Genomic DNA, 14437 nt, shown 5'->3' with positions numbered 1-14437 from the left:
GGGCTCAGACAGCCTACAGAGCCACTGCACGGAGGGGTCTGAACCTGCTGTGGGGGGGGCAGAGACAGTGGAGGGAGAGGAAGCAGAGCCAAGGGAGGGGGAGAGGAGGGGAGGAAGTGGAGGGGGAGAGGAGGGGGGGTAGTGGAGCGGGGAAGGAGGGGAGGAAGTGGAGGGGGGAAGGAGGGGAGGAAGGGGCTCTCAGAAGCAGGACTGACCCTGGATCTCCCACAGGCTTTGTGGTCCTGCTGGCGGAGCAGAGCTGTAAGTAACCCCCTTGGGTCCCAGGAGGCAGGGGTGGTGCGGGGAGTGGTGAGGAAGGGTTGGCAGATTAACATTTGTTAAAGGGAGATGATGGTTATCTTGATGTTTATTTTACTAGTGTCTACTTTTCTGTATATTTGAAATTTTTCTAAATACGAATATTTCAAAGGCTTGGGTTCAGTGAGGCCTGGGGGGGGGGGTCAGAGTGGATAGGAGATGCCAGCTGACCTGCCTCCAGGATCAAGAGGGCAGAAACGCTTCCTTGGCAGCAGGAGGACTCGGGACCCCTGCCCTGGGGCCCAGCTTGGGGGAAAGGCTGAGGGGCCTGGGGGCTGACAAGCCAGGACGCCCAGAGGAGGGCAGAGAAGAGGCGGCCAGAGCCTCTCAGGTCCACCCTAGAGGCCGGGGTCTCCTCCAGGAACCCTTCCCGACCTCACTCCTCGTTCTCAGCCTGGGGGCTCCCAGAGGCAGAGGCCAGAGCCGCCCCTTCGTTCACATTCTAACTTGGCTCACAACTCTGCCCTGAGGGCTGAGCTCAGGGCTCAGCGAGAGGGTCCCTGGCGGAAGCCTGGCCCAGGTCCCACCTGACGTTTCCTGTGGGTGCCGCCTACAAGCTGGTCTGCTACTACACCAGCTGGTCCCAGTACCAGGAGGGCTCCACGAGCTGCTTCCCAGACGCCATAGACCCCTTCCTCTGCACCCACGTCATCTACAGCTTCGCCAACATCAGCAACGACGAGATCGACACCTGGGAGTGGAACGATGTGACGCTGTACGACACGCTGAACACACTCAAGACCAGGTTGGGCCGGGGCAGGGGGAGGATGGAGGAGGGTGGCTGGTCCAGGGCATCACCCCCAGCACCCGCCTCTGGGTAGATCATCCGAGGCCTTAGCTTACGTGGGAGGCGGTGACGAGGGCGGGTGCTGGGCAGTGTTTGGGGTGCTGATGGAGGCGGCTGGAGAAAAGGGCACCACTGAGCTCTGAGAAGGGAGGCCTCCGTCACTGTCACTGAGGGTGTCTCTCCAGGGCATGGACTTTGCTGGGGCTCCATTTTCCCATATCCTGGAGTGGGGGGTGGGATTAGGCAGCCCACCTTAGTCTTAGAAACCGAATCTCAGGGATGGAAGGACCTTGGAAGCCAAACCTGGGGCCACCCGGTGTCTCGGCACTTCCGCCACCTGCCTCCCGCCTCCTCCTGCCCCACAGGAACCCCAACCTGAAGACCCTCTTGTCCGTGGGAGGATGGAGCTTTGGTTCTCAAAGGTAGGACCCCTCCCAGATGGAGATGGACTAGGAGTGCGGAGGCATGAGGGTCACAGGAGCCCAGACTGGTTAGGCACAGGGTCCCACCTCATGTACAACCAAGAAACCGGAGCCCACAGAGCCAGAGGGACTTGCCAGGAGTCGCACAGCAGCTGACAGTGGATCTTATTGCTCCTTTTTACCAGCTCAGACCTGAGGCTGGACGGAGGGGGTGGAAAGAATGGGAAACGGTGGAGAGCCTGGGCGGACTTCCCGGGGTGGGTGGTGTGGGAGCAGGGCGTGCAGAGGGGGCGGGGCACGGCCACAGCAGCTCCCATTTAGTGCGTGGTTACTAAGTGTCAGGCACCCTTTCAGGCCATTTCACATGCAATCCTCACAGTGGCACCAGGATACTATATTTATGCCCATTTTACAGATGAGCTCACTGACACCCAGGCTACCACCTGTGCGAGTGGCTTGGCTAGTGGGTGACGGAGCCGCCCTTGGAAACCAGGGGTGTCTGGCTCCAAAGCACATGGCTAGAAGCTCCAAACCACCGTGGCTGTGTCTCCTGGGGCTGTGGGCTAAGCCTCCTGCTCCTCAGGGCACAGAAACCCCCCAGAGGGGACCGTGCCCAGCGTCTCAGCACTAAGCACTCTTCTGCGGTGATTTCGTTCCTAGATTTTCCAAAATAGCCTCCTACACCCAGAGTCGCAGGACTTTCATCAAGTCGGTGCCACCGTTCCTTCGGACCCACGGCTTCGACGGGCTGGACCTGGCCTGGCTCTACCCTGGACGAAGGGACAAGCGGCATCTCACCTCTCTGGTCAAGGTGGGTCAGGTCCGGGACAGAGGCAGGGAGGCGGGCGGGACCAAGAGGGGTGGACAGAGCTGTCTCCCACCGATGTCCTGTGAGGGCGGGGAAGAGGGACTGAGGCCTCCATGCTTCAGGGTGCTGGGACCTGACCCCGGAGGAGGACCCACAGGCCTGTGCCCAGAGACCCCGCAGAGCAGGAAGACACCGTGACCATGGTGGGGCGGAGTGGGGTCAGTAAACAAGCACCCACGTGCCATGCCCACTTAGTGGGTGTCACTGTGCACAGTCCTATGACGGGTGGGATGCAGGCACATCCCGGGAGGGCAGCCCAAGCATCTCCAGGGACCAGGGAGCGGCCATACAGACAGATGGCCTGCAGCACCAGGCCCGCTCACTCTGGTCCCGGGTGTCTGCTGGGACAGCGCAGACCAGAGCCAGATTCCGCCACCGTCCCCTGGAGTCCAGCTGGGAGCTCGCGGTCCCTCCAGGGCAGGAGTCACTGGGTGACGGGGTGGGGGTGGGCACGAGATGAGCCCAGGAGGAGGTGGGTAGGCCTGGATACAGGACCGCTGAGGTGCCACCCGTGTTTCTCCGGGGCCCTCAGGAGGCCATGAGGTGCTCAGAGCTGGCCTTCCACCAAGGGTCTCTCCCACCCCTGGGGCCCCTTTCACATGCTGCCTCCCTCCCGCCAGGAAAGGAAGGCCGAGTTTGTCAAGGAAGCCCCTGAAGAAACCCAGCCTCTGCTCCTGAGCGCCGCGGTGTCCGACGGGAAGGTGGCCCTGGACAGAGGCTACGACATCTCCCAGCTGGCCCAGTGAGTCCCGCCACTGTCCTCCGTGAGAGCCACAGGCAGCCAGGAGGTCACGCTCCCTCTCTGTGTCTGTCTCCCCCTCCGTCATGGGAATAAGAACACCCGTCCTTCCTTTTCACTTGGGTCTTGTACCGACGGTGGAGAGAGTGGCTAGGAAGGAGTTTGTAGGAAAGGAAGTAGGAAGAGCTTACACACCAGCCGGCCACCCCGCCCAGCGCTGTCCGCACGAGGCTGAGAGTGCTCTGTATAACTGCCTGCCTCGAGGACTGTGGCCTCCAACCTCCTGGCTGCCTCAGTAGAGGCGGCCTGCACCTGCCTGCCTGCCAGGGTAAAGGCCCCGTGCTCCATACTGGCTGCCTTGTGAGCGGGGCCTTTGCCTTACGGAAGGTCTCAGCTGTCTGCCTGACAGGGTAAAGGCACCTGCCCCGTACTGGCTGCCTCCTTAGCCTCGGTGATTTTGTGGAGTTTTTGTTTTTGTTTATTTTTTATGAATAGAACATTTCGTTGTGTTTTCAGGCAAAGCTGAGAGTTCAGTACAATGGACAGAAGCACTCATTGGTATTCCTTGTGTAGCCTCAAGAGGGTAGCAGAGGAGCGTTGTTGCAAAGGAATTGGCTGACAGAGTCCTTTGAGGTTTGTGTAATAAGTGCATGGATGCATAGACGTGGACCATTACAGTATCATCAGTAACTTACTTGAAGGAAAATTAAAAGCGTTTATCCTATAAACCCAGAGTATATGTCTGCTCAATGCTTACATTCTGATAAGTCGCAAAATAAGGAATCCTGTTCTTAGAACATTTCTGCAGGAGTATTTTATCTTTCATTCTGAACGAGACAGGCATAGGTATGGAGCAGAACCCTTTGAGTACATGACCACGTTTCAAAAGCACTGTGGTCCAGGACCAAACCACTAACTAGAATCTTTTATTCAGAGAAATATGTGTTTACAAATAATTTACTAGGAGAAAAACATAGTCAGTTCTAATAACCTTAATATCCCTAAAGTAACTTGAAAAAATATGGAGCAACATTCGAATTTACTATGATCCTGGAATGGGCTACTCATTTTGATGTTTCTGAAATACAATCAGACAAATTTACATTTTGCATCCCAAATTTATCTTTTGCAAACCAGTTCACCATTTCCAAAACACATTGACCTTTTACAGTTAAAATGCACCTTTGGTGAAGCAAATTTCCCTTGTGCAAAGCAAATTCGATTTTGTAAAGCAAATTCTCCATTTCAACAGCAAATTCGCCTTTTCCACTTCTGACTCTGACCCCAACCCCAACTCTGACCATGAACCCTCACCTTAAAACCATAACACTGAACCCAGCCCTAGCCCAAGCCCTAGCCTTGAACTCTGACCCTTAACTTCGTTCAAATTTATATTTTCAAAAGTGAATAGAATCTGTAGCTTGTGTTGCTCACTGGTTAGAGCATCGGCTTGCCAGACATACACTCTCCACTCCATAGTTTTAAAAAATGGCACCAATGAACACATTAGCCAGGGTGATCGGGTCACCTTAAGGGGAACCTTTGCAGGGCTGGGGTAGGAAGAGGTGCAGAACCCAGAGCCGTGACTTCGGTCCACCAGGGACGGAATGATTGCCGCCATGGACAGCCTCGACGATTTTGTGGGGGTTTTCTTTTTTTTTTCTGGGTAGAATTTTTGTTGTGTTCACAGGGCTTCAGTTGGAATTTCAGCACCATGGACAGAGATGGGTGTGTTATTCCTTGAATAGCCACAGGAGGGCAGCAGAGGATTATTTTTGCGCAGGAATTGGCTGATAGCGTCCTCACCCCCCCCCCCCCCGCCATGGTGGAGTTTTTGGTGGGATCTCATGGCAGAGTTTCAGTTCCACTGCCCTAAAAGCTTGGGCACTAGAGGGCAACCACATTTCTCAGGGGACATGCCTAGTAGGGGAAACGTTTTCCTTTAGGAGCCGGTGAGCAGGCAGGAGGTGTCCTGCTGCCCCTTTCCCCCACACACTACAAAGTGCAGCTGCGGGGTCAGCGCCCAGTGAGTGTCCTGAGATCTCGGTGAGAGGGAAGTCTCTCCATCAATGTCAGTGAGATGTGCAAACATTTGTCTTCCAATCGGACTTGGCTCTGCCTGGCGTGAAAGCAGAGCCAGGGATTTCCGCCTGGAATTAATCTCAGCACCACAGAGACAAGATGGCTCTCATAGAGGTTCCTGTGAGTAAGTTTTGAACAACTTCACTATTTCAATCCCACAAGGCACATGCCCACTCCAACTTACTGTTTTAGAGACTGAACCCCCAAATCTTCTTACTATATATACCCTGTTTTTCTAGCATCGATTTCCTATATGGGGTGGAAAGGAGAAGACCTAGGATGCCCACATTTTACTTTTGGGAAAGATCTGTTCTCTTTTATTGGTTTATTTCACACACAGTTGCCGACTTTGGCATGTTAACTTGGCTGGATTCAGAAAATTCATGAATGAATAAGCACTGGTTTGTGCTCATAACACTCACATTTAGGCTAGGGAAACTGACACATCAATCCTAGTTTCTTGCACGTGCAATTCAACAGAAATGTCTACACCAAGTACTGCAAACAGGCACAGGAGAACATGTTTCTTTCCAGTTAGGGTGGCTGGGAATGGTTTGAAATTTATATTTTCAACAGTGAATCGAAGCCGTAGCTGGTGTGCTCACTGGTAAAAGTATAGGCCCACCCCTGCAGTGAAAAACTAGACGGAGGGAGAGTGGGAATGTGTGGTACATTCTATGGAGGAGGGGTGTGACGAGGTCTATGTTTAGAGAGAGGATGCTGAGGACAGTGTGTGGGTTGGGTTTGAGCAGAGGAGCAATTCTCTCTGAGTCTCTTGTGCAGGAAAACACGGCAGGCAAGGAAGAACTTTCTAGAAGGCAAGCTCTGCCATGACAAGGCCGACCTGCACGCTCTGTATTGTCACTGCACACTGTGTGTGGCCTGTACCCTCTTTATTTGCAGAAAGGCATGTGTGTGTGATTGCCTACACTCCATGCAGACTTTCATCATCTGTGGAAAATACAGGCTTGAAATGACTTAATTGCAAGGCTAGACTATACCGTTGAGTCGTACAGAGCACTTGGTCAGTTTAATCTCTTAGAGGCTCCTTTTGTTCCCATCTTTAAAAAAAAAAATTTCGCCGAAACCGGTTTGGCTCGGTGGATAAAGCGTCGGCCTGCGGACTGAAAGGTCCCAGGTTCGATTCCGGTCAAGGGCATGTACCTTGGTTGCGGGCACATCCCCAGTAGGGGGTGTGCAAGAGGCAGCTGATCGATGTTTCTCTCTCATAGATGTTTCTAACTCTCTATCCCTCTCTCTTCCTCACTGTAAAAAATCAATAAAATATATTTTTAAAAAAAATTTCTTCCAATGCAGTATAGAAGGCTTTTCGGTCTGAAAGTGGGCAGTGTATGCTATTGTTCCTTGAATGGGCACAGGATGGCAGCAGAGTATCGTTTTGCCCAGTAATGGGTTGACAGCCTCCTTTGAGGTCTAGTGTATTAACTATATCGTTCCACAGACCTGTGCAGTATAATAAGTAACTTACTTGAAGCAAACTAAAAGCGTTTATCCTATAAAATCGTAAGTCTGCTATATGTTTACATTATAATAAGTCACAAAATAAGAGATGCTTGTTCTTAGCATATTTTTACAGGATTATTTTATCTTTCAGTCTGAAAGAGGCAGGCATAGGTATCAAGTAGAACTCTTTGAGTTACAAGAACACGTTCCAAAATCACTGTGATTTTTGCCCTTACTGGTTGGGCTCAGTGGATAGAGCATCGTCCCATGGACTGAAGGGTCCCAGTTTCGATTTCGGCCAAGGGCACATGCCTGGGTTGCAGGTTCGGACACAGTAGGGGTCGGCAGGACGCAGCCTATGGATGATTCTCTCTCATCATTGATGTTTTTCTCTCTCCCCCTCTCCCTTCCTCTCTGAAATAATAAACATATATTTTAACAAACTGTTTCAACACCAAAGTATTAACTGGAATATTTTATTCTGAAAAAAAAAGATATGTTTAAAACTAATTTACTATCAGAAAAAAAGTACTACGTAATAATAACCTCATTTCACAGAAGTAACTTGAAAAAATATGACGCAATATTGGAATTTACTAAGATCCTGGAAGGGGCGACTCCTGATGCTGCTGGAATTCAATCACAGTCCCACGGACCTCATCACTGAGGTGTCCGCGATGGTGCAGGCCTCTGAGCCACCAACCACGTTCGAAGTCCGACTCCCGAACCGTCTGCGGCCCCGCAGTCAGAGTCCGGCTTACATTCACTCTGACCTCCCTCATTGGCTCGTCTTGATCTCGCTGGGTCTCGCGGTACTAACACGTTCCCATGACGCCCATTCATTCTCCCGGTGCCCTCAAGAACGACAGCTTCTCTGGTCCTGAGTGCCTCAGTGATGGCGGCTCCCTGACACTGGCTGCCTCAACAACGTCCGCCTACAGGACACAGATTTCCCCAGGAATGGCGGTGGCAGGGGCTTAGTGGGTGGGAAGTTTGGCAGCGCCCGCCCTCCTTCACTGCCTTTCTCCGTCCTCCCTTCCTCACAGGACCAGCTTCCGGCCCTCAAAGCCAGCCTGCCACTGCGCCTGCGCCTGCGCCTGCGTGGGAACCCAGCGTCGCTCGCTTTACAGTGACCCCACCCGCGTTGCTAAGTAACGACGAGGCAGCCAAGGCTAGGGGAGCTGGCGTGTCCTCTTGTGGTGGGAAGGCGCAGGCGCAGACGCAGGCTGGGACCAGGGCTGCTGTGCAGGCCGGGAGCAGTGGATGGACAGAGGGAAGGAAAGATGGATAGGAGAAAGGAAGGAGAAAGAAGAAAGGGAGAGCCCTGACCGGTTTGGCTCAGTGGATAGAGCGTCGGCCTGCGGACTGAGGGGTCCCAGGTTCGATTCCCGTCAAGGGCATGTACCTTGGCTGCAGGCACATCCCCGGTGGGGGGCGTGCAGGAGGCAGCTGATGGATGTTTCTGACTATCCCTTTCCCTTCCTCTCTGTAAAAAATCAATAAAATATATATTATAAATAAAAAAAAGAAGAAGAAGAAAGGGAGAAGGAAGGACGAGTGAGCAGAAGAATGGTTGGGGCTCCCGAGAGTGAAGGAAACTTGGGCTGGGCAGGCTGACAAAGCAAGATCAGATGCTCAGCCATAGTAACCCTCCTGAGATTGGCCGAGACTGTCCCCAACGGGGGCTTCCTTTCTTTTTTAATTGTTGTAAAGAGGGAGAGGGATCTTCTAAGTTTTGATATGTCGTATTTTCATTTTCATTTCTTTCAAGGTATTTTCTAATTTTCTTTTTTTTTCCCTTTGACTCATTGGTTGTTTAATAGTGTGATTTTTATTTCAACACCAGAGGCCCGGTGCATGAAATTCATGCACAGGGGAGGTGGGGGGTGGTCCTCTCAGCCCAGCCTGCACCCTCTCCTATTCGGGATCCCTCTCACAATCTGGGACCGCTGGCTCCTAACTGCTCACCTGCCTGCCTGCCTGATCGCCCTAACTTCCCCCCCCCCCCCCCGCTGGCCTGGTCACCCCCAACTGCCCCGCCCACCCCCCAGCCAGACTGGTCGACCCCAACTGCCCCCCCTGCAGGCCTGGTCGCCCCACACAGCCTGGTTGTCTGTTCGGTTGTGATGGTCGCTTAGGCTTTTATTATTATAGATACTTGTGAATTTTCCCTCACAAATAAACCCTCACTTTTATGGTCAAATGACTTATAACCAAATATGGAAATTGTTAGGTCTGTTCAAATAATTTAATCTATACCCCCTCTCCTGGGAACTGACCTTTGGGACACTTCACAATGAACATTCCACTTGCTTAGACCATTACCTCTCCCCTCTGGAGTTTCCCAGAATCTGGACCTGCACAGAGGATTCTCTGCCCAGAAAAAGCCCGCCTAGAGTCCTTTAAAAACCTCTGACTCCCCATTTGTGGTTGCTGGAGCCATCTAGGCTTCCTGCGTTCCTCCTTCCGACCTTAACAGAAACAGAGTACTTGAACATAAGTTTAAAAAAATTGTGACCTGATCATTCGACATGCCTGCCATATCCGAGTGTGGCTCTAATGCTCGCTCTGTCCCTTCAAGCTGTTTTTGCCTTTGGTGTGACTTGTACTATTTACGGAAGGACGTGGGTCGCATGGACTGGTGAAAGCATTTGCGGTGACTGTGCTTCGCTGATGCGGCAGTGGGGTGGGGGAGGGGGCACTGCTCCGTCCTGTAACTTGTATTCGACCTTCAGCCTCTCCACCCGATGGGTAGTTCCAGGGGCGTCTCGGAGTCTCCCGTGTCTGGTTCAGAGTCAGGCTTTCTTCTCCGCCATCCCACAAGCTCCGGAGCGGGTTGGTAAGCAGCTGGGGGATCACTGCAGGGACCCGCGGGGGTCCATCCAGGTACCCGCCGCCGACCGCGCTGTGGCCTGGCCCGCAGGTGTGTGCACTCTCGGGGTCCCCCAAAGTCCCTCCCGCAGCTCATCACGCGCACCTCCCGAACCCCAACCCCACAAAGGCTCGGGACAGGGCGCGGCGCTGGGCGGGAGGGAGGAGCGCCAGGAGGAAGGGGCCGAGCCGGGAGGAAGGGGAGGAGGCGGGTGTTTCCTGGCGCATTCCCGGCCCGCCCGGGTGACTCACTCCGGCTGGAAACTCCCAGGCCCGCCCGGGACCCCCGAGCGCCGCCGCCGCGGACCCAGGTTAGGACCGAGGCCGCCCCGCCTCGCGGCCCTGCGGGGTCCAGGCAGCCCTCGGAACCGGGACCGGCGCCCCGCCGGCGGCCAGGACTCGGCCTCCGGCGACGCGGCCTCCCCCGCGCACGGCCGCGGGGACCCGCCCTGGCGCCCGCGATCGCGCTGGGCGGGGATGTTGGGGAGAAGGGAGCGGGCAGCTCGCACTCGGGGGCAGAGGGCTCCGGGGTGACCTGGGCTTTGTCGAGCGCGGGGATGGGGTGCCGCGCCGCCCGCACAGCCGTGCGGGGTTCGGGGTGAGCCCGGGTGCGTGCGGCGCTCGCAGGGGGCGGAGAGAGAGAGACGTGGAGGGCGATTGGGACTCGGGCTTGGGACGCGTTTTGCAGGCCGAATGGCGTCCGGGCCTCCTCTCCCGCGTTGTCCAAAGGGCACGGGCCGCGGGGCGGGTCCCCCCCGGAACCGCAGGACCCGCGCGTCGGGGGGCGACCGAGACGCAGCGGCGGTTCCTTCCCAGCGGGACAGCCCCAGGGCCCCGCGCAGAGGCTCGCTGCGGCCTCGAGAGCCGGCGGCGTGTCTGGCCCGTTTCCTGATTGATGGTCCCGGGTGGAGCCGCAGGGATGGAGCTCAGGTCGCTGCTCGAGGCCGCCCGCCGCCCCCGCGGAGCAGCGCGGCCCGGCGCCGAGCCCTGTGTCCGCAGGGCTCCGTGGCTTCGGGGTGGAGAGCCGGTCTGCAGGCTCGGACCGAGCCCAAAGGGAGAGTCCGTTCAAGTCACGTGGGCCCGGCCGGAGCCCCCCTCTCCGGTGGGGGCGGTGGGGGCGGAAGGGGGCGTCGCCGTCAGCTGAGTTGCGGTGGGAAATGCTTCCTGAGCTCACGCAGCTGTTTGTGCTGACAGACCGCTGGCTGAAGGAAACTTACTCCCCAAGTGTTCTGTGTGTGTGTGTATTGGAATTTTTAAAATGTACATAGAGTCAAACTCACTTTTGGGTGTACATTTCAGCGAGTTTTTTAAAAAAATACATTTTATTGATTTTTTTACAGAGAGGAAGGGAGAGGGATAGAGAGTTAGAAACATCCATCAGCCGCCTCCTGCACACCCCCCACTGGGAATGTGCCCACAACCTAGGTACATGCCCTTGACTGGAATCGAACCCGGGACCCTTCAGTCAGCAGGCCGAGGCTCTATCCACTGAGCCACCCCGGTTAGGGCTTTTTCAGCGAGTTTTGACAAATGCGTAGTCTTGTGGCTGGCCCAACCATCAAAATGCAGAACAGCGCCATCACCCCAAGTTCCTTCCTGCTGTCCTTTGTAGACATCCCCTCCCCGGTTTCTAACTCCCTCAGCCGCCCAGCTGTTCCCCATTCCTACGGTTTTGAATGTCCTTATGTGGTCTTCAGTCTGGCTTAGTTCACGGAGCACCCCGCACTTAGGATCTTCCATTTTGCCGCTGAGGGGTGCAGGCACAAAGGTCTGAAAAGTGTATCTAGGTCACAACCTGAAAGATTCAAATCCTATTTTTAAGTCATGAGAAAAATTTCAGAACTCCAGCTCATCAGGAAATGTGAACGGTACGGAACCCAAGCACCATCCCTTCAGTCGTGCAGTCACGCCTGTTCTGTGCACACACACACTCGTGGTTTCATTTGTGTGTTATTTTGGGAACAAGGAGGTTGTAGTGCACGTGTCGTCATGCCTTCTCACTCGGTCATCCTGGCTCACTTCCACCAAGATCTTGGAGATCTTTGCACGCTGGCGTATTCTTGGAAGGCACGGGGCTTGCTCAGGGCCCACCCATTGGTGGGCTCCGTGTGGGCCAGGGTTCCCTCTGCCCTCTCACTGTGTGACTGTCTGTCCTGGCTTTTGATCTGGCTTCACGCACACCAGCTTCTAGAGAGGTCAGGACTGCACAGGCCACATGGCACGGTCAGGCAGTCCCCCTTCTGCTGGGAGGTTGGTCGGTAGGCACTCTAGGATGGGACCGCCACGTGAGGCGTGTTCTAGAGAGAACTCAGCCCGGTCGGTGTGGCTCAGTGGTTGAGCGCCGACCTATGACCCAGGAGGCTGCCCGCTTTGAGGCTCCTGGCATGCACTGGGCTCCGCGCTGGCTCTGCAGGGCATTGGCCGAGTCCACGGGCGGGCGCTGTGCTCTCACTGCCGAGTGGTGGAACAGGAAGTTGTGATGGTAGAAGGAAGTTGGTAGTGACAGAAAAAAGGCTGTGTTTTCCCCAAAATACCAGGTAGATTGGAAACTATTTGCTACATTTTAAGTTGGAAGCATGCGGAAGAGCCCGGCCGTGGTCAGGAGTGTTCTGTGAATGCCAGCGAGCTCCCTGTGTTCCCGCTGGGCTCCTGGCCTGGCTCCTGCTGACTCACCGCCAGTGACCGGAGTGGCGCAGGCTCCTGCCCCTGCGGGCTTCCTTTTCCTTTCTGCCTCCGTGCCCGCTGCTGTGGCTTGAAGCCTCTTGTTAGATGCATCCACACTGAGCAGTGCCAGTGCCGGTGATTCGCTCAGACGCAGCCCAGTGAGTAAGCCGCCACGAGACACAGAGCCGCTCCCTGTCTCCCGGCCGGGCCAGGGACGCATCCAGTGGGAGGCAGGCTGCGGTGCGCCGCGTCCGGCCCCTGCAGCTGGCACACGTGCTTAGATGACATCCCGCTCTGCGTCTGCGCTGCCCCACGCAGCCGTGGGGCTGAGCTCGGCTGACGTGCCCTCCCTGTCACCTCCACCCCAGCCCTCGCCTTAGCCGTCCCTGTCGCGGGCCTTGTGCTTGGAGTCCTAGCATGGAACCTGCTTGCAGGAGTGTCCGACCCCCCAAAGAGCCCTCTAAAGGGGGAAGGGGGCCAGGAAGTGAATCCGTGCGGGGCGGCCCGTGTGCCTGCATCGTGCCACTCCGGAAGCCAGCAAGGCTGCGTGTGACTCCCTGGCGGGTGAGCCCTGAGCAGGACAGTCGGGTGCCCTGCCCTTTCTCCCACACAGCACAGGTGGCTTCGCGTTGTGTTCTAGGCCAGGATGGCGGCCCAGGTGACGCTGGAGGACGCGCTGTCCAACGTGGACCTCCTGGAAGAGCTGCCTCTGCCCGACCAGCAGCCCTGCATCGAGCCCCCGCCGTCCTCCCTGCTCTACCAGGTGGGTGCCGGGGGCCGCCGCAGGCCGCCTGTGACGCTGGCCTCCTGGGATGCGGACCTCCACGTAATAGTCATTCTCTTCCCTTCAGCCAAATTTCAACACGAACTTTGAAGACAGAAATGCATTTGTCACGGGTATTGCAAGATACATTGAACAAGCGACCGTCCATTCTGGCATGGTAAGCCCCCCCGCCGCCCGCCCCCGCCCCCCGCGTGGGGTAATGGCACATGGAGTGGCAGGTGTCCCCGTTTTTGTATCATCCAGAAAGGGTGCCTGCTGGGGAAGAAGAGAGTGAATGAAATGCCTTGTTTGTTGTTTTTTTAAAAAGCCTTTTTTTTCTTGTTATAAAACAATACCTGCTCTTTCTGAAAATGTATCATCCGACGGCCCAGAGAGAATTTTGAGGACGCCCGTTTTCTCTCCCTCTCCTGTCCCTGCACGCATGCACCCCTTTGTGATGCAGATTGTGTAAATGAAGTGCATTGTTATAATTATGCATTTTTATGATTGCACATTTTGTAAACGTCTATAATGTAACTTTTTTTTATCCTCACGTGATGACATATTCATTGATTTTTAGAGAGAGAGAGAGAAAGAGAGAGAGGTGAGAGAGTAACATTGATGGACTGCCTCTCTTCGGCTTCCTGGCCGGGGATCCAACCCACAACCTGGGTATGTGCCCTGACTGGGAATCGAACCCGTGACCTTAGGGTGTAGGGAGGAGCGGTGTGGTCGTCATGGCCACACCACTGCATCGGTGACACCAGCTCCTAACAGCTGTCTCCTACCCAGCAGGACGCTCCTGGGGGTGTCTGAAAGGCAGAGCCAGGATAGGTTGCTCCTGTAGCTGCGAGCGATGTGGCGTCTCCTTTGCTAGGGTTGTTCCCCTGCGTGCCTCACATTTGCCCTGCGCCCCCTTGCAGAATGAGATGCTGGAAGAGGGCCAGGGGTACGCCGTCATGCTGTATACCTGGAGGAGCTGCTCTCGGGCCATCCCACAGGTACCCTGCTGTCCTGCCACACCCAGCCAGGCCACGCCCCCTCTCCAGCCCCGCCCCCAAAGGCCATGCTCAGCAAGGTGGCATCCCCAACCTGCGCAGCCCAGCCCCACCTGAATTCTACCCATGAGAAGTCAGGGACCCCCAGCGCTAGCAGCGCCTTCCCTCCCTCGTTTCTAGCTGGCTGAAGCCTTACCTTTGTCCTGCCTGCTTATTCCCAGGTGAAATGCAATGAGCAGCCTAACAGAGTGGAAATTTACGAGAAAACCGTGGAGGTCCTTGAGCCTGAGGTCACAAAACTGATGAATTTTATGTACTTCCAGGTAAGGCAGCGGAATGTCCCTAGGGCTTGGTCCAGGGGCTAGGGTCCCAGAAAGCACCTGATTGTCAGTACGGCAGCCACGGTGCTTCAGAGACAGAAGGGAGCTGAGCCTCGGGCAGGGGAAGGGGTGGCCTGCTGT

The 14437-nt window shown here is 55.5% G+C and overlaps 2 protein-coding genes across 5 annotated transcripts in view; both read left to right on the top strand.

The window, feature by feature from the left end:
• Positions 1–348: 348 nt before the first annotated feature.
• On the top strand, positions 349–3141 carry LOC114229418 (chitinase-3-like protein 1). Its single transcript, XM_054713192.1, has 5 exons — positions 349–354; positions 876–1063; positions 1471–1527; positions 2188–2338; positions 3016–3141. Exons 1-5 carry the CDS (start codon positions 349–351, stop codon positions 3139–3141), a joined length of 528 nt encoding a protein of 175 aa, XP_054569167.1.
• Positions 3142–9824: 6683 nt separating this feature from the next.
• CYFIP1 (cytoplasmic FMR1 interacting protein 1) overlaps positions 9825–14437 on the top strand; it is a 33615-nt gene continuing 29002 nt past the window's right edge. For 2 of the 4 annotated variants that reach the window (XM_054713251.1, XM_054713252.1), the window contains exons 1-4: positions 12856–12978; positions 13067–13156; positions 13902–13979; positions 14198–14299. In XM_054713251.1, the coding sequence (XP_054569226.1) occupies positions 12862–12978; positions 13067–13156; positions 13902–13979; positions 14198–14299 (387 nt within the window). In that variant the 5' untranslated portion in view covers positions 12856–12861. Of the gene's footprint in view, positions 9863–10126; positions 10150–12855; positions 12979–13066; positions 13157–13901; positions 13980–14197; positions 14300–14437 lie in introns of those variants that run through there. The other 2 variants (XM_054713249.1, XM_054713250.1) reach the window with 2 other exon arrangements.

The sequence above is a fragment of the Eptesicus fuscus genome, chromosome 25 (assembly GCF_027574615.1).
Source record: "Eptesicus fuscus isolate TK198812 chromosome 25, DD_ASM_mEF_20220401, whole genome shotgun sequence".
NCBI lineage: Eukaryota > Metazoa > Chordata > Mammalia > Chiroptera > Vespertilionidae > Eptesicus > Eptesicus fuscus.
Note: the sequence above shows the minus strand (reverse complement) of the source record. Positions and strands in the feature narration are given on the sequence as shown.